At 32.5% G+C, this 27179-nt stretch overlaps 1 protein-coding gene across 3 annotated transcripts in view; it reads left to right on the top strand.

The window, feature by feature from the left end:
- Positions 1–1405: 1405 nt before the first annotated feature.
- Positions 1406–27179, top strand: part of LOC149477977 (lateral signaling target protein 2 homolog) — a 58377-nt gene continuing 32603 nt past the window's right edge. For 2 of the 3 annotated variants that reach the window (XR_016317506.1, XM_089709963.1), the window contains exons 1-2: positions 1406–1639; positions 24354–24494. Coding sequence is in view for 2 of the 3 variants with exons in the window: in XM_089709963.1 (XP_089566089.1) it covers positions 1577–1639; positions 24354–24494 (204 nt within the window). In the remaining variant the exon portion in view is untranslated. Of the gene's footprint in view, positions 1640–21504; positions 21596–24353; positions 24495–27179 lie in introns of those variants that run through there. The other variant, XM_089709964.1, reaches the window with a different exon arrangement.

Raw genomic sequence — 27179 nt, 5'->3', positions numbered from 1 at the left:
AAAAATACGGATCAAAAATTTCAAAATGGTATGTACTTAGGTCTAATTGTTTTTTATGAATACGAATATTTGTAGGTATGTGTAAATCGTAAATACTTTAAATATAAGTAACTACTTACTTCTGAATTCTGACTGAATATCGGTCACGGCGGCGGTCCTTGCTGTGGTCCTTGGGCATGAGGATGTATGCAACGACCATGCATCACATTAACCATGGGGCGTAGACTATAATATATACACAATCACAATAATTATTATAAGTTAAAGTTTTAGTAGGTAACTAGATACTTATTCCATTTTTATAGATGTTCAAAATATCAATAAACCTGTTTATTCAAGCAATTGATAGATAATTCCTTCCTGTAGTAGGTACACCACAGTCCACAGGTACACGGTCCTGTATGTAGGTACTCAGCAGCCGCAGTTGGCAAAACAACCTACTTCTCAATCACTAACAAATAAGGTCTCAATAATTATATTGTGTGTGGATGTTTTTGTTTAACAAACTTATTAATTACAGAGAAGTTATCAAAAAATTACTCAATTAACTATGGAATTTGCATTTTTATTACCGCGTTGTAACTAGGTAGTATAGTTTCGATTGTGTGTAAAACGCGTAAGTAGACTGTAGATAGTTTCCCTTGGTGTATTTTACAAATAAGCGAATTTATTGAGAAACGAAATATGAAACCTACCTCGTTATCCTGAATCGCTTTTTCTTTTGTAACAAAATCGTAACGATCACGAGTGTCAAAATACGAGTTTTCGATATCGTTTCCGTATTTTTTGCGGGTTGTTAAAAGTTTAATTTGTTTTTTTTAACTATCGTTATCAACTTATCAGCCAGCTTGGGTGGTAACTGGTAGGCTGCATTCATTCCGAAGTGGGTAAAAAAAACAAAAAAAAATTAAAAGTACTTAAATCTCGGTAAAAATACCCTGAAAAATACCCTACCAAACATATATATGTAATTTACCGATTCAAGGATGTGTAATTTACCGATTCAATGTAATTTACCTTATGTAATTTACCGATTCAAGGATTAAATTATTATGTTCATACTTTTATCTCAGCTTGTATCATGTTTTAAATCAAGTAAACTTTGGCTTTGTAAGTGCTTTGTAGTGTTAAGCGCCATCTAGTGTTTGTGTTGGAAATTACTTGAACTAAACTTGATGGTGAACATTATTATGAATCATTGTTATTATTCGACTTTAGCAAAGTCTGCGATGCATAATTTTTTATTTTCTAGTCTTTTAAAATTATAATAAATATTAAAAGTCGCATACTATTTTTTTATATGAATAGAAATATCCGATTGTGAATGAGTTCATGTTCGGATAATGAAGTTGACACAATTTACTAAATCGTTCACCATGACGTCACATGTTATGGAAATATACTCATTCGATTGTTTCATTCATCACTCTCAAATGTGAACGCGTTTCGTGAAACATGTCCGCCTTTTGTGTTTTTTGACGTAAATATTAGCAAAATTCATATTGTGTTTTCAACTGCGTGGTGAATTTTGGTGCTGTACAAATTTATAATGTGTGTGTGATCGTTTAGTGATCTTATGAGGCTGCTATATAAAACTGGTCCGATGGAGTCTCTCAGAAAATGGTTCTACAAACCAAAGGTACGTCAAAACAACTTTGTTGCAATTTCTATTTTGTCCATATTTATTGCGTTTCACCCTCGCTATTGATATATAAGTTGTGTAAAGTTGATGTCAGGGTGTGCAACGCAAGGTTATTATACTATTGTATTACGTGTTATTCTTTGTTATTACTGACGCATCAAATGTTTCTAAATTTCCTTCCACCAGTTCTACCTAGGTACTGATTGCACATCGAGGCTACACCTATTTCCTTTTCTATTCGCTACAAATTACAATAGCTGTTTTACTTTACGATAAGTATTGTTTCGAATTACGTCACGATATAACTTCGTGTTAGTAGTGTTTGAATACGGTTATCAAAAGTTATGAATTCAATTTACGAACTGTTTTTGATCTCCTTTGTTGGAAAGGACAACATTATCATGCAACATGCTTGTTAAATAATATCAATATTATATTATTATTCCATTTCTGACATTTGACCTTTTATTATGCTGATATTGTTTGGATATTAATTATTACCTATAAAATTAAATTGTTTAGAGTGTGGGTGAATAATTATCGAAAGTAAACTTAATAAATAAAATGTTTATTTTCACTTCTATAACTATCTTATATTATATCTTTCATTATCTGCCGAGTTATCTGATAAGTTTTAAGGAAGTACGTCCAAAATATCCTTTGTGCAAATAATATATAATATGCAGAGATTGCTTGCTGCTTACCATGCTGTATTTTAAAACCAGCATTCCACCTGCAGCTTCTCCGTATTATATACTAGAACCTATGCTCATGACCACACTGTCCAATGGTAAAATAGAATAAAAATTGATGGAGTAATTTTTGAGTCTATTGCAAACAGACATAAACATAGATGCGGTGGGAGGACTTTTATTATAATATGTATATCTATACTTATATTATAAAGCTGAAGAGTTTGTTTGTTTGAACGCGCTAATCTCAGGAAGTACTGGTGCAATTTGAAAAATTCTTTTGGTGTTAGATAGCCCATTTAGCTGTAGGCAATATATATCATCACGCTAAGACCAACAGTAGTGAAGAAATGCGGGTGAAACCGCGAAGCACAGCTAGTAGATTATAAAAGTAACACTGTTAAATGATTGGTGTCACAAATTCCAATTTTATTAAACTCAACTCATAACTGTTTATTTGTACAGTTGAGGTATTTAATGTGTATGCATCATTAACTAGGCTAATTAGAATCATCATAAAGCTAATGTCATTAGTTAATTAAATGATATCGCCTTTGACCAAGTTTCAAGGCATAATGACTTATTAAATCTTGCAAGATGATGTTTGATCAGTTATCCTATCCTATATCCTACAAATATTATAAATACGAAAGTTTGTGAGGATGGCTGTATGTGTATGTGAATATATATTTGTTACTCTTACACGCAAATACTACTGAACCGATTACAAAGAATTTTAGCACACATATAGAGGGTAACTTGGATTAACACATATGATAGGTTTTATCCCGGAAATCCCATGGGACCGGGAACTATGCGGGTTTTTCTTTGAAAATGTGGATGGAAAGCTAGTATTATTATAACATGTGACATTTCAATTTATTTGTCGCATATTGATAATATTATCAGAACAATAACTTAGTTTACTTATCACAGTCAAAAATAACCTCAATAACTTTATATCAGTGTATTGATAATTTATTTTAATTTAACAAGATATTTACAATTATTGAATGAATGTTTATTGAAATAGTACAAGTTGACCTGTATGTTCCTACTATAAAAAAATACATGTTTTTCATGTGTTGCAACTTTTTTAGTGATGCTCTTATTAGTTGAAGCGTAATGTTATATTATAGCCTGTAGCTTTCCTTGATAAATTTACTAAACACAATGACAAGATGTTTTTAATTCGAATTAGTAGTTTCTGAGCTTATCGCGTTCAAACATACAAACCCTTCAGCTTTATACTACATATAAAGTTATAAACTGTAGATTGTAGTACATTTGTTATGATTTATTTGAATAGGTATTAAATAATAGGTTGGAACGAAACAATTGTTTGTTGCAACATGTTGTGTTGACCCCAGTTAGTGGGGCAAGGACAGAATGTTGACGGACAGAAGGAAAGAATACTATTTGTTTATAAATGGTATAACTATATTTAAGTTTAAATAAGTTTGAAGTGTAGATGTTATTGATAGCATAAACATTCTATAATTCTGTAATAAAATCAGTTATTTGAGCATAATACACTAACAGTGGGATTATCTCTGTGTGTACACAGACTTACTAACACTTTATGTGTATGTTAAGTGTTAGTGAGTGCAATTTTTAATTTCTTTAATTGGGTAATATATCATATTATTACCTTTGCCAGTCAATATTTTAAAGACTGCTCATTGCACACACATAACACCTGGTGCTGCTATGTAACTATGTTGTATTATTTATGTTATTTATTAGAATACTATAATTACCTAACAGTTAAAGGAACATACTGACTTCGGCCAGCCTAATGAATTATTCCCGAAATGTACATAGTAGACCTTTTTTTTTAATGTGGAAAAATTGTTTGATCATGATGATGTTTGATAGATTATTTTAAATATCTAATTTCCAGTATACGTAAGTTAGATCGCCTTCAATCCGACGTCCATTTGCCGCCGATAAACGTCCTATTCGTATAGATCGTTACTTTCACTTTTTTCGCCGCTTTCCCAATACACGGTGAAACTCGGCTAGTTTGCAAAATCTGTGCGAATTAACCTGTTGTTTGGGTGACCCTGGTCTTGTGTATTATGTCCACTTTTGTAGGATTAAAGCAAAAGTTGTATTGCGTAATCATTTCGGTAGTCTTTAATCATTGGCACTTTTTGTTGGGAATTTTCTATGGAAAGTTAGATAGAATGTATTGAGGTAGGAGTGTTTTATTTGAAGTAATAATTCGTGACTGTTGTTATTTTAAATATAGATCATGGTTACATGAGAATTGCGAAGAGCCTTTCATAGGTTGGGAGTTGGGACCACGCAAAAGTTGGGAGCGATCCTTCCTATCGGCAATAAGTTTATGTTCTTTTTACTTACATGAAAGAATAATATGTAATTTTATTATTCATTATATTTCTCGAAGTATGTTAGGTACAAACACAGTTATCAAAGTTAGAATATAGATAAGAACAAGGAAATGGTTAGGCATTTTTGCATAATATTTATTTTTTATGTCTCAATACCCTTTCATTGTTAGGTACTGGGGTAGTTAAGATATGAGAAAATATAAAAATGTCTCATAAAAGGCTCATAGCAACATAGTGGAAGGTACAAATACAATTATTAATTAGACGTTAACATATTAGTGTCATAAATTACAAAGCAATCGACATAAAGGTATTAATAAGCATTGAACGATCGTTAATAAGGTATTCTCTATAATCGTCCTCAGTGAATGAGAGTAAATTATAAATATTCATTAGTATAGCGTTAGGCTTCGATGCAAATTCGAGGTTGGTTTGCGACACACTAAACAAAATCGACGAATAAGTTTACATTACAGTTATTCACACTAACATGTACTTAAATCCTAATTTTTCCTCCTGTATGTTATATGCTATTGAGTTCACTAAGATTATTATTGATTGTTATAAGATTTTTGTTATTAATAATTATTGTACCTAGTGCATCTACATGCATCACTTGCTGTTATTGCAAAACAAGATTCGTTTAGTGAATTATATTATAATTATCTTACCAATAAATAAATAAATATTTAATATTTATTACCTGGGGCTGGAATAGGTACAGTCAGAAGAATATTGTTTTCAATTATTCAAGTCGCGAAATACCGTTTCGTTATTAAATATAACTTAATAATATTTTATTATCAAAATTATTCATTATATATATAAAGGAATAGATTCTGTTGGAAAACCCTCTCTCAATAAATTAACATCTGTCATCATTAATAACGTCAATCAATATTAATTATGAAAAAGCTAATGTCAAATACGTAATTATTGTTATTGTTTATTAATTATTAGTTATTGCAATCATGCTGTAGCCTGTAAGCAACAAGCTATCTGTAGACAGATAGAGACCTTCGTGTTTTGTAGGACACGAGGTTAATGTTTCCACAATTGAGACGTTCTTTAGCACTGCGTTTTATTAGACGTTTATTTAACCAGATTTTACGGGCTTTAGGTTGTATCGTAATTGTTTAATATTCGCTGTTTATTGTATAATGTAGGATATTGTGATTTTTAGATAAGAAAATAATGAAAAAATTTGACAATACAATGTAACCTTTACAGTTAAACAGCTTTTAGACCGTTACTTTGCGTGACATTCGCTTGTTTGTTATGGTTGCCAGAATTTTATCAAGTCGTGTCTATCTCCTCTTAACTTTCACTGGTAAAATTGTTCATAAGAAAATGTCATTTCATTTAACTCCATAACCTATTTCTACGAAGTTTATTCCGTCATGAAATATAGGTAGGTAGTTAACTACCTTTCTTTTAACTGCTGGATCGATCTTGTTTTAAAACAAGATCGATCCAGCAGTTAAAAGATACCAATCAGAATGTTTTACGAACGATTTTTTTTCTCACGACTCATCTTTAGTCTGTCCATACATATGTAAAACATATGTATACCTACACTGGCTTTACTCATTATTTTCAGCATATATTTAAGGCGAAGTTGAACACCTTGTAGACTGTAGTCTTGAAGGATGGTCGTCCTTGCGAAATGCAATTCCAATTTAAGGCGAAGCACCCTATAAATCCTACTTACTTACGATTTGCACAACGAGTGACAATTAAGGACTTACGACTACATTGTTGTTGGCATTATGTTACGTTTTTAAACGTTTATCATGCCTTGATAAGATTTATTGTAGTTCTTTATATCAACTGTTTTTTGTGTTTGTGTACATAACACGTGTTTGAATATTTAAATATGATTGTTTACATAGATAACCTAGTTATGTATTAATTAGATTTTTGGAACATGGATTTCGATGGATTATGTATGGATTTTTTGAACATTTATCAATTTTATAGGTAGGTACTCAATAGTCAATACTCGTTATCATAAAATTATAATTTTAATAAAATGTCTCTATTTATAATGTCATTGGTTATAAGCCGTTTTCCTTGCAACTAACTACGTTATTACATTTACATCCGTTAAATCTATGTATATTGCATACGGTTAAATAATAATCACTGCCTTAATTACTTTATTAAGTGGGTACTTAGAAAATCAACGTCTCTAAAGATGTCCAGTTAATTCTGTCTAATTATAGAATACCTACCGGAACCTCCTAGTTTCTATGGGACATTCATAATTAAACTTTTTAAAGTATTTAATAGACATCCAAGCGAATTTTATGCATTCTAGGCTAGATTACAACGGTTATTGGTCAATGCCAGAGTCACATTTTATTGATTAAAGTCGATACTTTAGATCGATAACGACCCATCTATTATTATATTTTATTCTATTCATATTCTGTATCCATAGTTATATCTCTCAATATGTTGAATGTCCTCTTTTGTCGTAAACTTATAATTTTCTGTTTTTTGAATACCTGAAGTTATTTCTAGGTAGGTAGGTATGTTCGATTAAAGTTATAGTTACGATGACTTGTTTTAAATTATAACGTATGGTAATTGCAGTAATAAAATTAGTCTAAACAAAGTACATATGTTTAATATCGTAAATATTCGCTTCAAGTGGAGGTAAATATAAATAAAAACATTAAGTTACGGCGTGTTTTAATTTCACAAACAACAACTGCAAAATATCCCATTATTACTTTTCAATACTAATGGGCTATTTTATAGGTATTTACTATGGAGTCGAATTTATAATAATTATTGTAACGCTGTCTGCTGCAGCTGTTATTGCATCTTATGATGTCCTGGTTTTCTTAAAAAATGTTCTTTGAGTGCAATATTGAATAAATTATATGTACCTACCTAAATAAGAAAATGGACACACGATTCTAGTAAGTGCATTTCGAGAAACGTCCGGAACATTTAAATAAGATGATTCGTTACAATGTCGAGGTCGGCGCTCGGGAGTCGAACGTGATTTCAATTGACGGCAATAAAGTGACGATTACTTGGTGCAGTTCAAAGGGGTTTCGTTGATTGTCATTGTGCATCGCAGAGACAATGGTGTAGATGTATGCGAATATTATAGGAGTAGGTATTGGTTTACGAGGGTGATAATATTCTAAAAGTCTAAGATATTTCTTTGGTATTTAGGTAGCTACATCGTGATTTAGAAATTGGGCTGTAGTGCATTTTTGGTTGCTTATGTCAGTTATAATTTAAAAGGACTGGATGTTCTGGATATATATTTAATATTTGGATTTAGAGATGAATTGAATTTATCTATCTTTTTGCTACTAGTGAAATTTCGTGAGGATGAATCGTTGTTTATAAATAAGGCGCGGGTCAAACACAAGCGGCGCGGGCGCGGGCGTGCCATAAGCGCGCCTCTTCAATCTGTTTTGCACCACGTCCTTCTTCTACATTTTGTATGAAAGAATTTTGGAAAGGCGACGAGGCGTCTTTCCAAACTATACAAGGCCAGTACGCAACGGTGTGAAACTAATCACGTATAGTTTGGAAATAACTTTTTTACAAAGTTCTTCCAATCTATACAACAGCAGTACGCAAATACTTGCAAATACTCGCGTATACTTTGTAGTGAAGTAAGTAAGAATAGCGCTCCAAAACATACAGCGCCAGTACGCATGCGGACTAATCGTGTATGTTTCGGAGTAAGCGCGGCGTCTCTCCATTGCTCGCGTTTATATTATTGTATTGCTGTTTTGAAATCTATTATTAAAATGCATGTGTATTGTGTATATAATGTTGCGTACTGATCGTATATTTTTTGTATCGAGGATGCTTGTGTCTTCGTTCCCGACTATACTGCACGACTTACAATTGACAATAGTGCTAAAATGTAAGAATCTAATAAGTCCAGAAGAAGACGGTTGGGAGGCGACGGAGCCCCGCTTCGCGGGGCTCCTATTTTAGTGTAGTTAAAAAAAACACGAACCTAACCTAACCCATAGGTAACCCTTATATCTGTTACCTATTTATTTTTCTAAGCTTACCTAATAATATTTTTATTCCATATTTTACTGAATCAATCAAGAAGAATAAAAGTAGATAGATATAGCTGTACAAGTCTTTGATTGCCTATATATTTATTATTTCGCTCAAGCGTAAGTGGTGTTAGCTATATTTAGTTATACATATTTTGCGTACTGATCGTGTATAGTTTGGAAAGAAGAAGCAAGCATCCGCTTTACAAAGTATACACGATCAGTACGCAAAATTCGTGTATATATTGTAATAACAAACTTAAAAAACAGCATTACAAAGTATACACGAGCAGTTTCCTATGGTTGCGTTCTGGCTATGTATAGTTTGGAAATACGCGGCGACGAGGCGGCACGCCACGGTTGCGCCGCGGGCGTACCGCAGGCGTACCGCAGGCGCGCTTCCCCCATCGCATCCAAATAGAGGTCAATTCACGGTCATACACAATCAAAAACAAATAGGGTAGGAGACGGTAGCCTGTCAGTCAAAAATGAAAAAACTCAAAAATCCGTCAGTCGTCTTTAAATATTGGTGGTGACTGCACGTGTTCTCTCTGTGTGGAATTATATAGAGCTGCTATTACATACCCTTCTTCGTTTTGTTTTTAAAGGTGAATTGAATTAATCGATGAAATGATTTACACAGGTGATGGCAGTAGGGAAAGTGAAAATGAAGAAGAGCATAATGAAAGTTCCCATGTATTTACAATGTCAGAAATAAAGATAATCCTGATTTTGATTGTGTTTTTTTATTTATTTGTAATTGTAATAATATTGTGGAATGATCAGTACTGTAAATACTTTTGAACTGAGATTTTAATGATAAGATTTATATGGTTTAAATGTAAACCTGTGTTTGAAAACCATATTTTATCTATACTAATATTATAAAGAGGAAAGGTTTGTATGTATGTATGTATGTATGGTTTTCACGCATAAACTACTGGACCGATTTTGATGAAATTTGGCACAGATAATCTTTAGACCCTGAGAAAGAACATAGGCTACCTTTTATTGCGAAATATGTACCACGGGCGAAGCCGGGGCGGACCGCTAGTACAATATAAATTTTGTGTTATTTTAACCTTCTTTTCTTCCATCATTACACCAGTACTACTTTAAAATTACTTTAAAAGTACTATAAAATTTTCCAAGTAAATTCCAACATTTCCAACAAAGATATATTTGCAATCGTGGGAATATGAAAAGAATTATAAGATATATAAAGAAAATGCATTTAACCACTCTAGAGTAGAGTGGTTAAATGCATTTTCTTCATGCATAATTTAGTAAAATTATGTTTTTTGTGCTAAAAGAGATTTGAAAGTAACGTTAATTTGAAAGTAACGATTTTGTTTTGATAATTCCTTGTAAGTAAATAGCGAGGATAACCCCACGATTGCAAATATATCTTTGTTGGAAATGTTGGAATTTACTTGGAAAATTTTATAGTACTTTTAAAGTAATTTTAAAGTAGTACTGGTGTAATGATGGAAGAAAAGAAGGTTAAAATAACACAAAATTTATATTGTACTAGCGGTCCGCCCCGGCTTCGCCCGTGGTACATATTTCGCAATAAAAGGTAGCCTATGTTCTTTCTCAGTGTCTAAAGATTATCTGTGCCAAATTTCATCAAAATCGGTCCAGTACCTAGTTTATGCGTGAAAACCATACATACATACATACAAACCTTTCCTCTTTATAATATTAGTATAGATAAAATATGGTTTTCAAACACAGGTTTACATTTAAACCATATAAATCTTATCATTAAAATCTCAGTTCAAAAGTATTTACAGTACTGATCATTCCACAATATTATTACAATTACAAATAAATAAAAAACACAATCAAAATCAGGATTATCTTTATTTCTGACATTGTAAATACATGGGAACTTTCATTATGCTCTTCTTCATTTTCACTTTCCCTACTGCCATCACCTGTGTAATTTGTAAATCATTTCATCGATTAATTCAATTCACCTTTAAAAACAAAACGAAGAAGGGTATGTAATAGCAGCTCTATATAATTCCACACAGACAGAACACATTTTTGACTGACAGGCTACCGTCTCCTACCACCCGATTTGTTTTTGATTGTGTATGACCGTGAATTGACCTCTATTTGGATGCGATGGGGGAAGCGCGCCTGCGGTACGCCCGCGGCGCAACCGTGGCGTGCCGCCTCGTCGCCTTTCCAAAATTCTTTCATACAAAATGTATAAGAAGGACGTGGTGCAAAACAGATTCAAGAGGTGCGCTTATGGCACGCCCGCGCCCGCGCCGCTTGTGTTTGACCCGCGCCTAAGGCGAAAACGTCTGACGTTTTGTCACAACATTTATCGACAAAATTTGTTACAGATGTTGATTATAGTCTTATTAAGTTTATTTGTATTTAACAAGCTGCATCTTGAAACAATATTAATATTTAAAAAATAATGACGCAATTATTCCATCTTGCCATCAGTTTTAAGTCAGTAGGTACCTTCTGCAATTGTAAAGTTATTTTTCGTGTCGTCTTCAACCACGAATTCCATTTGTATTGTAAATTCTTCCATAAAAGGTATCCTTGCCTTTTATACAATGACGAGTTTCGTCTCATTAAGAAATAATGGAATATACCTACGCAACGGAAAACATAAAATGCTATGAAATTACAGTAATTAGTAACTACGTCGATTTCAATTTGCACGCAATTGGCTTAGTCATTAGTGTGATAGGATTAAAGTAAATAGTTAAGAGAATTATCGTAAAGAGTCAGTTTAAACGGTTAACTGTTAAAGAATTAATATTGGGGTGGCTGTACTACGACATTTCTATAGCCAGTTAGTACCTACTACCATAGTATAAAGAGAAGGTACATCGCGCTGTTTGTAGCTCGGTTCCTTCTCAATCTCATGGGCCGTTCTTTAGGTACCGTGCGCTCCTAAACGCCTGGAGACGGCCTACTTCTTCTCTTTATACCTACTATGCTACTACGATATCCATGGGTGGGTAGAGCCAGCTGTCTTTACATTTATTAAGATAATGATTTATTTCATCAAACTAACGCAAGTAATATACGCGATAATTACGTATAATTGATTTATATCGCCTGTCTATGTCTGTTGATTGATATACTTATTAGTGTACAAAGCACAAAATACATAAATTAATATTTGATGTATTTTGTGCTGAGACCACTTCATTCCATGTTAGTTACGGTAGAATCTAGTATTATATTTAACTCTCTGTGCGTTGCAAATTTTTTAAGTTAATGACTGTTCCAAATAATCGCCATCTTGGTTTAAAAAAAATACTGTTTTCAAGAAAATACACAACTAACTATCTAAATAAGGTGCATTAAAAATGTGTCTTGAAATATGTGCATACCTTTGTAATGAGGATAAGTGACGAATAGGTTGAATCTTTTTGTTTTTTCTTATCATATTTGATACCATTTGTAGTTAGGTATGTAACGTAGGTAGTGTTCGCAGTAAAAATATGAAGACCTCTTTTTTTAAGAAAGAGGTCCTCAATTCGGCCAGTACATTTTCTTTAGTAATAACCTAATAACTAATAATTAAAGCATCAAATTAAGCAGTCAGAAAGTAGACTTTTTCGGACTGTTATAAATTAATAAATTATAATCTATGTTTGGTCTAAATAACAAAATTTTACCCAGAGCCGTTTGTCTGTGAATGAGGAACAATCATTTATGGATCCATCATAACATTTTGCTTTTATAATAGGTGTAGGAAGTAGAAGTACTAACTGCATTATTTAGAATTCATTATTCTGCTTCTTGACCGCTAGAATGTGCTTTATCAACATCGATATATTTGTATTTTGCTCCACAATTCACAACACAGGGTTTTTTTTTTAAATATCGGTTGTTATTATAAGTTATAACTCGCTTGTTTCTACAATGTTGTTAGAAAATTTATATTTTATATATTATACCTATGTCTGTGTGTGTATTAATCTGTGGTATTAATGTAATATTGCTGTTTGCGTAAAACTAGTATACTTTTGATGATTCACAAGTCCCGGTAAAGCTGACGTGTATTTTCCTGCTTCTAAAATAGTGCATAGTGATTAGTGACATCTTTTGAGATTTATAGCTCGGCTTACTGCTCATTCGCTAAATTAAATTTTCATTAATGTACTAAAACCTATCTATTACCTATCATAAACGCGAAAGTTTGTAAGAATGTAGGTAGGTATGTATGTATGTTCTCTCGCGCAAAATCAGCAGATCGGATATTTTTGTTTGAGATACAGTCTAGATTATAGTATGGGTTAGCACAAAGGCTAGGATTCAACATAATATTTAGTAAAATCGTATTTTATAACGACAAAAGATTAAAAATCTTGTAAAAAGTGAATACAAAACTGTAATCAAAGCCTTGGGAACAGACATTCACTTATTACGTATTCAATGATACCAAGGCTATCTTATAAAAACCTTTTTTTAAATCTAAAACTGCAATTTTCTTAAAAATACGTCTTTTTATGGTTCAGCAAGAGGATTCTAGATTTTAAAGTGGAATAAACTTTTAAAATAGTTTATGTGATCGATTATTATGTGATACGATATATTTTTTATTATAAATTACCTATCTTATTAGGATGTGAAACGATTAGATGTGGCACATAATCTTATCTCAGATACTACCTAATGACGGTAATTATAGAAAATGTTAGAAAAATTGGGTGCATTAAATTCAATATTCATATCATCATATTATATAGCAGTTACACCACAGAGTTACACAATTAGGCATGACGAAAGATTTTCAAAACCTCTTCCATAATGTGTGTATACGTTTATTAAACAAGAAAAACCCTATATTTCGCTAATATACTTAAATTTAACGAAGATAAAAGCTATTTTTCAAAAAATATTTATTAACTGTGCCAAAACAGCTCACAGGTGTCATGGCGTAGGCGTGACGTCACTATTACGTAAATACGTAATTATCTGTATGCATAGCGAAGCAAAATTAAACAAATATTTAATTATTAAGTATTATAGAATCTAATTTCAAAGTTTATAAGTGGTTGCATTATTGCAATGTGTATCTACATAAAAATAATACCCAAAAAAAGTATTAAAGAGAAAATAATATGAAATGATTGTATAAATTGAACGGAGAGAAACCCGAACCACATATTCGTGAATTCACAATTATATTTCTGTACTGAGTCGATAAAGCATACGTTAAAAATAGAAAATAAATAAAAATGCGTATTCTCAACATATTCATAACAACAAAATATACCTGACGCGAAGCTGTTTACATAGACGTGACGTCACGCGTGTTTCAGTCAAGATGGCCGACTGCAGAATTTCTATGTTTTATTTTATTGATAATCTCATTAATCTTAATGTTTTTACTATTTCTAAGTGACTATTTTTAATTTATTTATTATAAATTTTCCCTTAAAAACACTAATTCGATCATTTATGGATACTGTCGTCATGCCTATTATTATAGGTAAACGTTATCAAGGTATTGTTTTTCAGTTTCCTTTAGATTATTATTAGAGGAACTTATAGGTATCATTATAATTATACTTATATGCCGTGTAACCCCTTTTGGACATTGATAAATCGAGCCTAATTAAAATATTACATGTCAGTAGGTGCCTACATACGAAACGAAGTCATTATTTGACGTGTGCTGAATAGAAAGAATTTCAGCTGAACAGCTGGTCCTATTCAGGTCAGTCAATAATATAAAATTTAAATCCTACAGCGGCTCAATTGATGATTGTACGAAGCTTTCTCTCACTGTATGAGGCATGAGCCATGATCGCGTCATTGGCGAATGGCGACAGACCTTTCAATTTCATTTTGTTTTTTTTTTCTTTTTTGTCAAGAACCGGTTTTTTATTCGCGCGCTCTGGTTTGTTTTTTTTTAGCTGCTTGTAAATGTAGGAACTAATAAATTTATAGTAATGGGTTTATTATGGTGTTATGTAAATTGCTTCTTTGTGCAGTTGTAAATAGATGCGTATCAAATTTAAAAGTTCGACACGAACAAGAAAAATTATCACTTTACGTAAAAAAACCTATTTTTGATGAAGACTTTTAAGATTAGATTATAGAAGGTAGTTCTGAAGGAAGACCTATTGATGCTTTATGGGCTACCACTATCATTCCTGTTCTATCCTTCTGATACGTATACTGTATAGGTTTTGTTTCGTTAGAAAACCCATGTATTTTTGCCTTTATTTCGATCGAAATTAGAAAAGAAATAAACTGCATACCAGTGCAATTAACTGCACATTACGGGAAAGTACTGAATACCAATAAACGCATAACTATTTCAAATGACGCACAATGCAATCGTTATTTTAATGGTGCGTTAAAATTAAATAATAATTAAGAATCGCTTAAGGTACGTGATCGTATTGAGAATGAGAATAAAACTGCACTGTACATTTAATAATATCATCTTCAAAGTGCTTCATCTTCTTCATAAATATTAATATTTTAGACCGGGAGATACTGACACAAAATTTCGACTCATTTGTAACAGGATGGCGGTTCTACAGGGGTCTTAGTACGCAATGATAAAAAGAAAAATGATGGTGTGATCGCTGGTATCGGTGGCTGAGTCGCGTGGGCGTTAGCTGAATTCGTCGGAAAAATAGCGAAAGTCAAACGATTTGACTTTCGCATGAATCGCAAAATGTGTTGGTAAGCGCATAACTCGAGAACGGCTGAACCGATTTCGATAATTCTTTTTTTATTATATTCCTTGAAGTACGAGGATGGTTTTTATGTAGAGAAAACGTAATGATGTACCACGGGCGAAGCCGGGGCGGACCGCTAGTTTTATTATAATGTTTTATTCGTATAACTTTAAAAATACACGTGAATACGTAGCTATTTTTAAGATGGAAATATATTTATACGAATAAATAATAGCGGTGAAGCGGAAAATTACACTGTGTATTGGTTTTGATAAATAAATATGAATAGCTATCGCGGCTTATCAGTTGACTGGCACGTGCTAATATTAAGTAACACATTGTTGGCGTTTTGTGCAAGACGAGCTATATTTTTGATATTCATATTTCATACGAATGTAATAAAATATTGTTTTATCGTTATTTACATCTATACTAATATTAGGTATAAAGCTGAAGAGTTTGATTGATTGAACGCGCTAATCTCAGGAACTACTGGTCAAATTTGAAAAATTATTTCTGTGTTAGATAGCCCATTCATCGAGGAAGGCTATTATTGGCTATACATCATCACGCTAAGACCAACAGGAGCCGAGCCACGCGGGTGAAACCGGGAGCGCAGCTAGTATTGATATATTTACGTGTCAGGTGCAAGTTTAAAAATAATACATGACATGAATTTGTTGAGTTGTCGAGTTTGTTGAGTTCATACTTTTTTTCTTCAAGAGTCTTTTATGGATTTATATGTATTGCGTAATATTGCATACGAGGTCTGTATACAAAAATAATAAACAAACTAAAATTTGGGGGTCATATTAAAAAAAATAAGCCAACAGTCAACAGACGTAGCTGACGTAGTTAGTTTTTATTGTAAATATTTTTTAAAAGAACAGGTTGGCTAAATATAAACACAATTTCACATTAAACATACACAAATAAGTCGAATAAAGGCTTCGAATCATAAAACAAACAAGCTATCAAAAGCTGTAAGCATTTAATTACGCTGCTCGCTATAAAGTACAAACTAGAGCGAATCCGATAATTATACTCTACAGTACATAATTATAGTTAGTTCTATTCAACATTGGCCAAAGCTCTAGTTTGGTGGCCAAAGCCAAAGGTCCGTGTGGTGACCCTGAACTTGTGGCGCCAACGGGAGCATTCAGCGCGCCCTTCGGGGTCGCATGAAGGTTGTCTAGTGACGTTGGTTGGAATATAACTTACCCCCGCAGTAGGGTTGACTTTTAATAGTTATTCTATGTGAGAGGTGTGCTATATTTTTGTATGATAATGTAGTTTTTTGGATTATATTGATACCGTATACGTGTTTTTGATGGTTTAAGATTCATTTAATAAATAATGCATCTTTAAAAAAATTAGTATAAGGCTTAAAAAAGTTGAACAGCGAAGGAATTATGGAATATGATCCACTCCGATTGATATGGTAGGTATGTATAATTCATTCGAGGATTAAGTACTATTAACTATTGTATCATATCTTTGATTATTTATTATTAAATGATGTACAATTGGAGAGGTAGGTACTACTTTTGAAGGTTATAATATGTATATGAAATGCAAGTGGCGTTATCAACTTATGAAAGTAGATACTGTCCATTTACGTGCATTGTTTCTATAAGAGAACTCTCGTCGATACTTAAATGACGAAAATTCTAGGTACCTACTGTATAGTATGATGATATAGACGTATCTATTTATTTAGAAAGTATGTATGTATGTATATGGCAAGTGACAACCCTAACATATTCGCAGTCCGCATTGTGTTTATAGTTTTTGCGCTGGTCAAAATTTGTGTTTTAGTTGGTTTTCACTTTTCAGCGATTTAATATTAATAATATTAGTATAATAATCAGTGGAAGCTTCTAGAGAAGAATATGAAATGAATTGATGCAATTATCATGATGATAACAAACATAAAATTGTTATCAGTAGGCTAATCAGTTGTAGGTCTTTACAAGAAAAACGAATGAGGCATGACCAACTCAATTATTAATCAATAATCATTATTGTTTAAGTATGTATTTGAAACTATAACTGTTAATGTTAATGAGGTATTTCTTGCTTATAAGAACTGAATATTCATCATCATCATAACATATACATTCCCATTGCTGGGACACGGGCCTCCTATGAGGTTATAGGCTTATAATCCACCACGCTGGCCAAGTGCGGGTTGGCGGATGTCTCATGTCGTCAAAGTTTTGATTCTTCAACATGTCGGATTCCTCACGATGTTTTCCTTCATCGTTCGAGCAGTGGTGATATTAACAACATGTGCAACATGACAATTGAAAAATCAATTTATTTCCTGCACGCTGCCTGGTCTCGAACTTATATTATCGTTATCAAATATCCGCATTGAATCATGCAAACCTAATCGGGCGTTTACTGCCTTATTTTTATTTCTCGATCGTGGAATTTTGTCGTGTCTAAAACGCATTCAACATTCAGGTGGGTACCTTACACCTTGTAGGTTTCGCGTGGAATTCCTTCACCCTACGCGAGTGTGAATGACCTGGCCCGAGTAAAAAAACTTTTGAAAAAGAGTTTTTGAACTTTGGTACGGGTATTTCGATCGCGTGGGCTGTGGTTTATTTAGATTTTAGAGATGTAAATGTATGCGTGCTTTGAATATGGCATTTGTGTGAAATAACTGTACCTAATCATTTTATTGTGTTAATGATACGATAAGTGAGACATAAAACGGTTCAGCGTTGCATGGGTGAAAATTTTACAATAATATTAGCACAGATTACTAAATAGTAACTGTAAACTGTAGCTCGGAGAAGTAAAATCAAATACTGCAATAAATCACGCTGATAGGGAGACCTGAAATGTGCGGTATGGTAGGTACTTAATTCCTATAGGTAGGCAAAACAAGAAAATCAGATTACCTGCGAAACTGTTGCATGCCAAAGCCGTAAAAAATATGACGTGTAGATAAATAGTGCCGTCGTCCAGATTTTTAGGTTCGAGGTTAGAAACCTTACAAGGTATGTGAAACACTAAAAATGTTGTCGCCAATATCAAATTGATGGTTTTGTCATTAAGGCCAGCTGTGAATTTATAAGAGTACAATACTTTGAAGGCTAATGTTTCCATAGGTGTTTATTTTTCAGGAAGTATTAATGCCTTTTGTCGTGTTTTTGTTTGTGTGTACATAATTTCGATAATCTGTACTGATATGATGCTATAAATTGGGGATTTATACTTTCTCTATTTATAAAGATTGTAATGGATATAATCTATGTTTCCGTATTATTTTTAATCATAAATACATATTATATCATAAATGATACTTTTAGCTTGTCGATTCTTTGTAATGTTCGTGATGAACAATTTCGTGGCTGATTATATTATAAAAGTAATGTTCAAAAACATGCATCTGTAATCATTACATATACATCATACATGTAATGATTTTGCGCCGCCCTTGTCTCCAAAAATAGGATAATTCCATATAACATTATTACACAATTTGTAGGTTTTTATTTATTTTCAGGATTTATCTCCTCTTGGATAGGTATTATTGATCGATTAATATGTAATATGCTGTATTAACTTGCAAACGTAAAGTTTAAAGCTTCGTGATAAGCATAATGTATTATGAATTAAGTTTCGACGTTATCAAGTGCGTTTCAATTCCATATTAGGTCTATATGAATCTTATTAGTTCACCAAAGTATAGTGACGATATGTGCCACACTGTATTTTATGTTTTATGTAAGTCATTAGTTTACTATGTAAGTAGGTGTGATGTAAGCAGTGGATACCATTTTCTATCTCGTCGGGTCAGTTACGTACAAGGCGCGAAGGATGAAAATACGAGGTTAATTACATATAGGTAAATATAGGTATGTGTACAAGAAATTGTGCACTTTCTAGAATGTTTGATGGATGGAAAAGTTTTTGTTAGGGATGATAATGTCATTAATATCCTCAATCAATTTTAATTAAATTGTAAAATATAATATGTTCATATGTATGTATGTACATCCGAAACCTGATTTATCATTTAACATAAACCACCATCTGCTACATTGCTTAGATGGCGTACCTACCAACACAAAATAACCATTTTGTATGTTGTTAGATAATTTCCTTAAACATTATCTCCAATTGGTCTTATTCTAAAATCACAACCATAATATTTTATATTATATACCCACCCATGACCCAAGTATGTAGGTACCTACTCAATGCATACACAATTATTATTTACTATTACTGTAATTGTAACTGTTATTGTAATTTACTATTATCCTTTTACGGGAGCCATAACTAAAGCGTGATGTTTGTTAAAAATGTTAATTACATTCACGCTCTAATTATTTAACGTATTTCAAAGGTGTGGATATTTTATGATGGTTTAGACTCTAGACTCGAGATTTTAGTTGCGTGTTCCAAAACTAGAATTAGGTATAGATACTTACACGTAAACCTTAATAACATTATATAGTTATATTATAAAATATAGGTTATGATAAATCACATCGTAGGTATGATATTTTCCCTATTTTATGCTTGCCTAGTCGCAAGGGATTCACAAGCAGTTGCACATAGCTGCACTTCAGTGTTATTAATATGTGTAACTCAATGCAATAACAATACGTCCCCGTATCTATACGTACCTACCTACTCGGTAAATGTCTTCATAATATTACACAAATTGTATTTCTCATCTAAAAAGGTAGACTCTTCTGCCAAACTAAGATAATCTGTAGTCATACAGCATGTAAAGAAAGAAAAATAACATATTTACGTAGTTAACAATAAATGGGAAGGCTATGAGTAATCCTATAAGCTTAAATAAATTAAATACTATGATAAAATAATAAAATTGAATATGTGATTATAAAATACATGTGAATAGTTCAGCCATTTCTTACACTCTTCACATCTATAATACGCTTTAAATAACTTTATGCTTCCATAATATTAATTCTACATTTATATTCAAAGTTCTAATCAAAACTAGTCGTGCACTATAAACTAGCTTGTAATTAAAACGGCTCACATTAATTAGTAAGGTAAGTTCTTTGTTTACATGTATATTTTTTTACTCGTAATGTTTTGGTTGAAGTCTCGATAATGACTATTTTTGGAATGGCAATGTCGACTTCTTTCCACTGCGTACAGTGTTTATTATGAATTTTTAAAAATACATTTTAATTGCATGAATACGTCATGGTACCTATTTAAAACAAACATCTTTTTACAAGTATTCTTGAAATGAGAGCGTTGCTCTATGTGTCTAATCGTTTTGTATACCTACATATAAGTAGGTTGTACGTAATTGTTTTAATAATCTATGAACAAATAGAAGAATATATTGGAACTATCAAGTATACGTGACTAAGCCGATATTGATAAGAGTAATGTACTATCGTAGGTACACGAAACTGTCGAAATATTCTTTTACGGCTCTTTTACTTGTTATGGCTCAAAATACACATTATTTTTTGTCCTGGAGGTTATTGGTGAATCTTCTAGATTTGAAAATGCTTCATATTTGTTTTGATTTCCAAATGTATAATAATCATACACATATCAACAAATAAATGCATTATAAAGTTTATACAATGTAATGAAATCGTATGCATTAACACGAAATGGTCGTAAAATGTATTCATTTACAACATGGGTCTGCGTCAACGCATTCGTTATTTTGCTCAGCAATAATGAATTGCAATATATTTGTACTAGCGATGGTAATGCCAAATAAAATCAAGCGGATTTCGTATGTATTTTTACTTCCAGGATAAGTGCATTTAATTTAAATTTCTACATAAGTAATCATACAATTGCATTTAAAACTGAGGCGTGGTAAGGCTGTAATTTAACTTCAAGGATACGTATATGAATTGTACATAAATAATAATGTATAAACGCGGCATGTGCAACCGTCTACAGATGTTGTTATTGCGTCAAAGAGCTTCAGCAGGTGTCCCTTGAACCCGCTGGCCTTTAAAACTTACACTGCACATTGCCTACGTAGTGCCCTATTCAGGTGTGTTTTTTTTAATCCTGAAATTTGAGAAAACATTGCCCTCAGCTGATAAACGAGCCGGTTTAGCCAGTTTTGTGGACATCGCCGAGGGATATGGACGTGAAGGAGGCGCTTTTTGTTTATCTCCTGTGCAAGAGCATACGGAAAGTAATGCGGTTTTCATGTTCTGTGCGTGTGTGCGTGTTTGTGAAGTGATGATGCAGCTGAATGGTTGTGTGTGTTTGTGTGTCAGAAAGTGCACATGTGTGAAGGATGCGACCGTTGGAGTAAACAGATAAGCAAACGTAGTTCCTTGAATATAGTAACTCACTTTCACTCTTTATGCGAAGTCACGATCATGAAGGCACGAATGAATGGCTTGCAATGGCATTTTCTCTTTCAAATTATTTCTGCATAGATTTATTTGACAGTTGATTCAAGGTTTTTGCTCGTACTGATCGTACCCGACCTAGATTTAGTTCGTATTTTAGGTCTGTCAGCCGTATTTGAATCGTCTTTAATGTTTTATTTAAAATTGAATGTAGGCAGGTAACGCTATCTCAAGTCGAACAAAGAAAATGAAAACGATAGCTTGTAAATGCAATTGGTGACACAAAACAACCGAGAAACATACTATTTATAGATTTTTAGTTTTTGTTCATTTAATCAAAAGGGTTATCAGTAGGTTCTAGTGTTTGCAATGAATTATCTAGATTACTAGCATCTCGCCCTGGCTCAGTCCCAGTTGAATTGGGATAAAAACTGAAAGATAAAGCCTTTTTCTTTCAGGAGTAATGTAGCTATTGGTGAAGGTGTTTGGTCAAATCTTTCCTCTTCATTATGTATAGATGCGGCAAACGGTGTCATGTATCCTATTATTTCTCCTAACCCTAACTCGTCATAATACCTATAGGGTATCATTTAAGCTATCACCAATTTAATTAGTTTTGTGTTTCTTAAATAATAGGGTTTGTCCTCAAAATAGTAGATCTGTCACCAAAATGTAGTCACCAAACAATGCAAAATCAGTTCCACAATAAATCACCTAAAATCCTGAGATATAAGGTCTAGTACCAAATAAATGTTTTTGTATGTATTATAATAGGTGTGTCCTAATAAGTATTTAAGCAAACTAATTTAAAGAGATCACCAATAAATCATATTATGTTACTAGAAAATTGCATTAAGTTCAAATAAAAAACTAGGGTTGTCATCATCGTTTCAACCAAAAGATTCTGCTACTTAACTAGACTCCCAAGGTTCTAAATTTCCACTGGTAGTATAAATTATATTTAAATAAAATTTTTAGCAGAGTAGTAAATAAAACAATTATTAAAGTCAAAATAATCAATATTTATTGTTTAAAATAATTACCACTTTAAAGTTAAAATAATCAATATTTATTCTTAAAAATAATAACTACTGAATAATCAGCTCTGGTTTTATAGCTGGCTTATGGCTAGCACAATTGTAGATAAAACACTTAATTAAAGTTAAAATAATCAATTTTTAAAGCGCGCCAATTTGTCTCCGCCCCTTTGATCATTTTTTCTTTAAAATTATAAATTGATGTATTAAATTGGTAACGAATACTATTAATTTAATATCTGAACGAAATAAAATGTTACTACTGTATTGGTGACAAAATATCAATTAAAAAGGAGTCGCAGTCAGGGATCGATAATCGATTTATTTGGTGACAGATCTACCATTCTGAGCACAGAGCCTATTATTTAAGTAACAAAACTGTTATTATAAGAACAACGTTTTTATTCATGTAATGCAATATAATTTTATTGGTTATCGATCTATTATTTTACACATATATTAACATTAATTTGATAATTCATACCTGGGAACAATTTTTGTTTATCTGAGAACGAAAATAATTCGTGGTGATAGATCTATTTATTAGGTGATACAACTTGATGACAAATATAAATTTTGGTGATAGAAAATAGTTCCCATACCTATATGGTAGTAACTCAAGAATCTAAATGTCAAACGAGTCATTCAACTTCCAGGCTTTTGCGTAGAAGTTGGAACCCTACACGTGGACACGTGTCACGGTTTATTTCACTCGAATGAGAATCCATACTCTGTAATGAAATTAATTAAATATCAAGTCAGAAATAGGTAGCTATTTATGTTCGTAATGCTGTTTGGACTATGAATGGATGTGAAATGTCGTAGGTGTTCAAAAGAAAATATGACTGCTATGGTTTTAGCTTTTAAAATATTGTATTACGATTAGAGTTGAAAATGACACGATTAATGGGAAAAACTTAATTTTCCGCCAATGTTGCAATACACAAGTTCCTTTCATTTTATTTACAGTTTCGAAATATTATGAAAACTGAGCCTGCACGTAAATAGATTGTATGAATCTTGCACAATAAATTTATCAAAGAGAATAACGATACAGTCTGTGTTGTTTTTTTTTCGTATTATTTACGCAAAGGAAAACCTGTTGGTGCGTCACGTAGTAAGCGATACAGTGCTCGTATTATTTACAATAAGTTATATAGGTAGGTACCTTTGTTGCCAACCGCTAAAAGTATTAAACTCAGAAGCTGAAAAAGTCGAAACTTTGGGTCTATCTAGTGATTAGTGAGGAGAGAGAACGATTCGACATTTCCTAAATGTATTTGCGGGTATTTGAATATTTTAGTTGACTATAAATAAGCATATTTCCTAGAATCGAATCTGACTTAGTTGTGTTTTTTTTCCTGAATACAAAAAGAAAACCACATCATTCCTAAGTTTCTATCGTGCCTATAATTGTCCAGTTAGCATTTACTTTCTGCTAGGGATAGTTGGTGTAGTAACTTCTGTGGAATTTTAAGCATTTCGCCCTATGTCTTGCAACTATAAACTATATTCATTTGAGTATTATAAGCTTTAACTTTCATATCTCTTGTTCCAGAGGGACGACCGTTCACTGCTAGCGCAATTCTTCTTCGCTGACGATGCCCTAAACATGATAGCTGCTGAGCTGGACTCGTTCGACGGCCGCAAGGACCCCGACAGGTGCTCCACGCTCGTCAATCAGCTGCGGCATGCACAGGTGAGGGAATAAATGATAAACAGAGAATCTATACTTTTATAACAATTTTATCTAATGGATAAAGAGTGTCTTTAGTCTATGCTCCATAGTATTTCAAAGGAAAAGTTTTAAATGAAATATGGCGTGGCTGGTCATCCATAAAATGTAGGATTTTTTTAGAAGCTAATAAAATAGACACCCTGTATATTATAAGCTATAGTTTAAGAACAGATTTAAGATATTTTTGAGTTGTGATTTATTACTATGTATTATATTCTAACTGACCATATTATGTTGAAGTATGTGATAAATATATAGGTAGTTATTGCTTTATTGAGACATATCGATGTACTAGCTGTTCGCCCGCGGTTTCGCCTGCGTGGTCAATGTAAATTCCCATGGGAATGAGATGTTTCACACTTTCATTGCGGTAAAAGAGCCTTTACTTAAATTCCAAACTATATATCTAGCCACAAATGATACCATGAAATTGCTCCTAAACCACGTGAGAAAAAAGTGTTGCAAGTTGCATGGAATATTGGAAGTGTGTCTCCGTAGCAATACGTATGACAAATTTTAAAGAGAGATAGCAAGACTGGTATATTCTATAAAATACTTATAAAAATTAACTTTAAAGGTAAAAGACCTTTAAGTGTGTTTGCAACGTAAATAGATATCCTGTACATTACATGCTATAGTTTAATAACAGGCTTAAAAGTTGTGAAATATTACCTCATTTCTTTACATATTATGTTGAGATCTATAATTTACTATTGACTAATCAGTTAATCACTAATGAAATGAATGTAGGTGATAGTCGTATAGCCGATGTAAAATGGGCCAATTCATTAACATACTATTACCTAGGTATTACCACAGAATAGGGGAGACCGGGGATGGTTGGCTATAGGGGCAGGTAGACTAAACAACAATAACTCGCCACCATCACGTGTTTTTCATCAACCAATCACGAGCGACGATGCCTCCCTACGACCCGCTAACTTGTGTGAAGTGAGCCGCCGCAGTCGCGTGGCGTTCGTGAGTGGCATCACATGTTGTATTTTTGGTCTCGGTAAGTAACTTTTTTCGTTCGTACTTTTTTTGTTATTGTGTCTCTGGATCTGTTAGAAACAATGCTGTTGTTATGCCAAATGTAAATATGATAATTTTATTCTATATTACACAGTAAAGCTTCCATGTTAGTGCAAGAGTTTGCATATGATACGCAGGTGAAATTCAAAATGGCGTCAGGGGTTGGTTGACTGATTTTGTTCGGGGTAGGTAGACTAATTGGTCAACCAACCCCTTTATAATAAGTATAACATTTTATCATTTATTTAAAGAATTGTGTGGGCTAATGGTTAATGTGCATCATCAATGTAAACACTATTATAGTCTTCTCTCACATACTAAATTACAGTTGTATTTTTACAGAAAATGAGGACGTACAAAAGAAAATCTGAAAGGGGTGATGTACCAAAAGATATCATAGAAAGAGCTTGCCACGCAGTAATCTTCGATAATAATAGCATCAACGCCACATCAAAGAAATACCAAATTCCATACAAAACGTTGCATCGTTATGTGACTAAACTTAAACAAAAGCTAGAACGTTATCCGAACCTCGGGAAAGCTGATTTGACCCTGGACACGGCGGGGTACATAAAAAATAGGCAGGTATTTAGCGATGACGAAGAAAATAAACTGGTAGCTTATTTGAAGACGGCTGCTGACATTTATTATGGATTAACACCGTATGAGACACGCAAGTTTGCATTTGTGTACGCAAAAAAGAATAATATTTATTAGCCACTTTAATATTTTGGTAAATATTAAAGTGGCTAATGATAATCACTATTTCAAAGATTATAATATTTTGTTAGCAGATATACTTAAAAACTCTAATATGAGACTGATTGTTCTATTTTCATAAATAAGTTAATTTAGAAAAGAAGTTTTCTGTTTTATTATTAGATACTCACAAGTTTATGTATGTTGAATATTTTTATAAAAGCAATTTTATCTGTGATTAGCGATTTATTAGAATAATTCAAGTTACAATTATGGTTGAAACAGAAAGTACAAAAATTAATCCCTCAAGAATTGTTAATTTTAGTTTTTTTAATAGTTTAAAAAGTTACCTTTAGTAAAGTTCTTTATTAACCGAGAATGGATCTCAAATTTAAGTTTGTTTATAATTAAATAAAAAGTTTCTATCATTTAGTACATTTTAATGTTTTATTTTATACTAATCCTCTTTATTTACACTAATTACTGCCTAGGTCAACCTACCCCATGCCTATAGTCAACTTACCCCGGACATGGGGTAGGTTGACCAAGCGTCAGGGGTTTAGAAAATCGACTAAATAAATATTATAATGATAAATATATAGGTTATAGATTAGTATTTTAGGTACCTGAATAGTTCTTCTATCTGTATCAACTGCTATTTTTGTTATATACAGTTAAACATCAGAGATATACGAGCTTAAGTCAAAAGTTAGTCAACCATCCCCGGTCTCCCCTACTTAAAATGTAGTAGCTAACATATTACTCAAAATTAGGAATATTTAGGTAGTCATATATTAGTTTACTTTAGATGGATATCAACATTTTAAATTTATCACCTCGATGCTTGTTTTTAAAGTTTCACCTAAACTTAGTGTTTCTCTTATTGTTTATCTTCTACACGTGTTATCTAAAGCC

The sequence above is a fragment of the Colias philodice genome, chromosome 23 (genome assembly GCF_061535455.1).
Source record: "Colias philodice isolate Cphi_HAF_F1 chromosome 23, ilColPhil1 Martin Lab GWU primary, whole genome shotgun sequence".
NCBI lineage: Eukaryota > Metazoa > Arthropoda > Insecta > Lepidoptera > Pieridae > Colias > Colias philodice.
The sequence above is the reverse complement of the archived record's forward strand: the minus strand, read 5'-3'. Positions and strand labels throughout refer to the sequence as shown.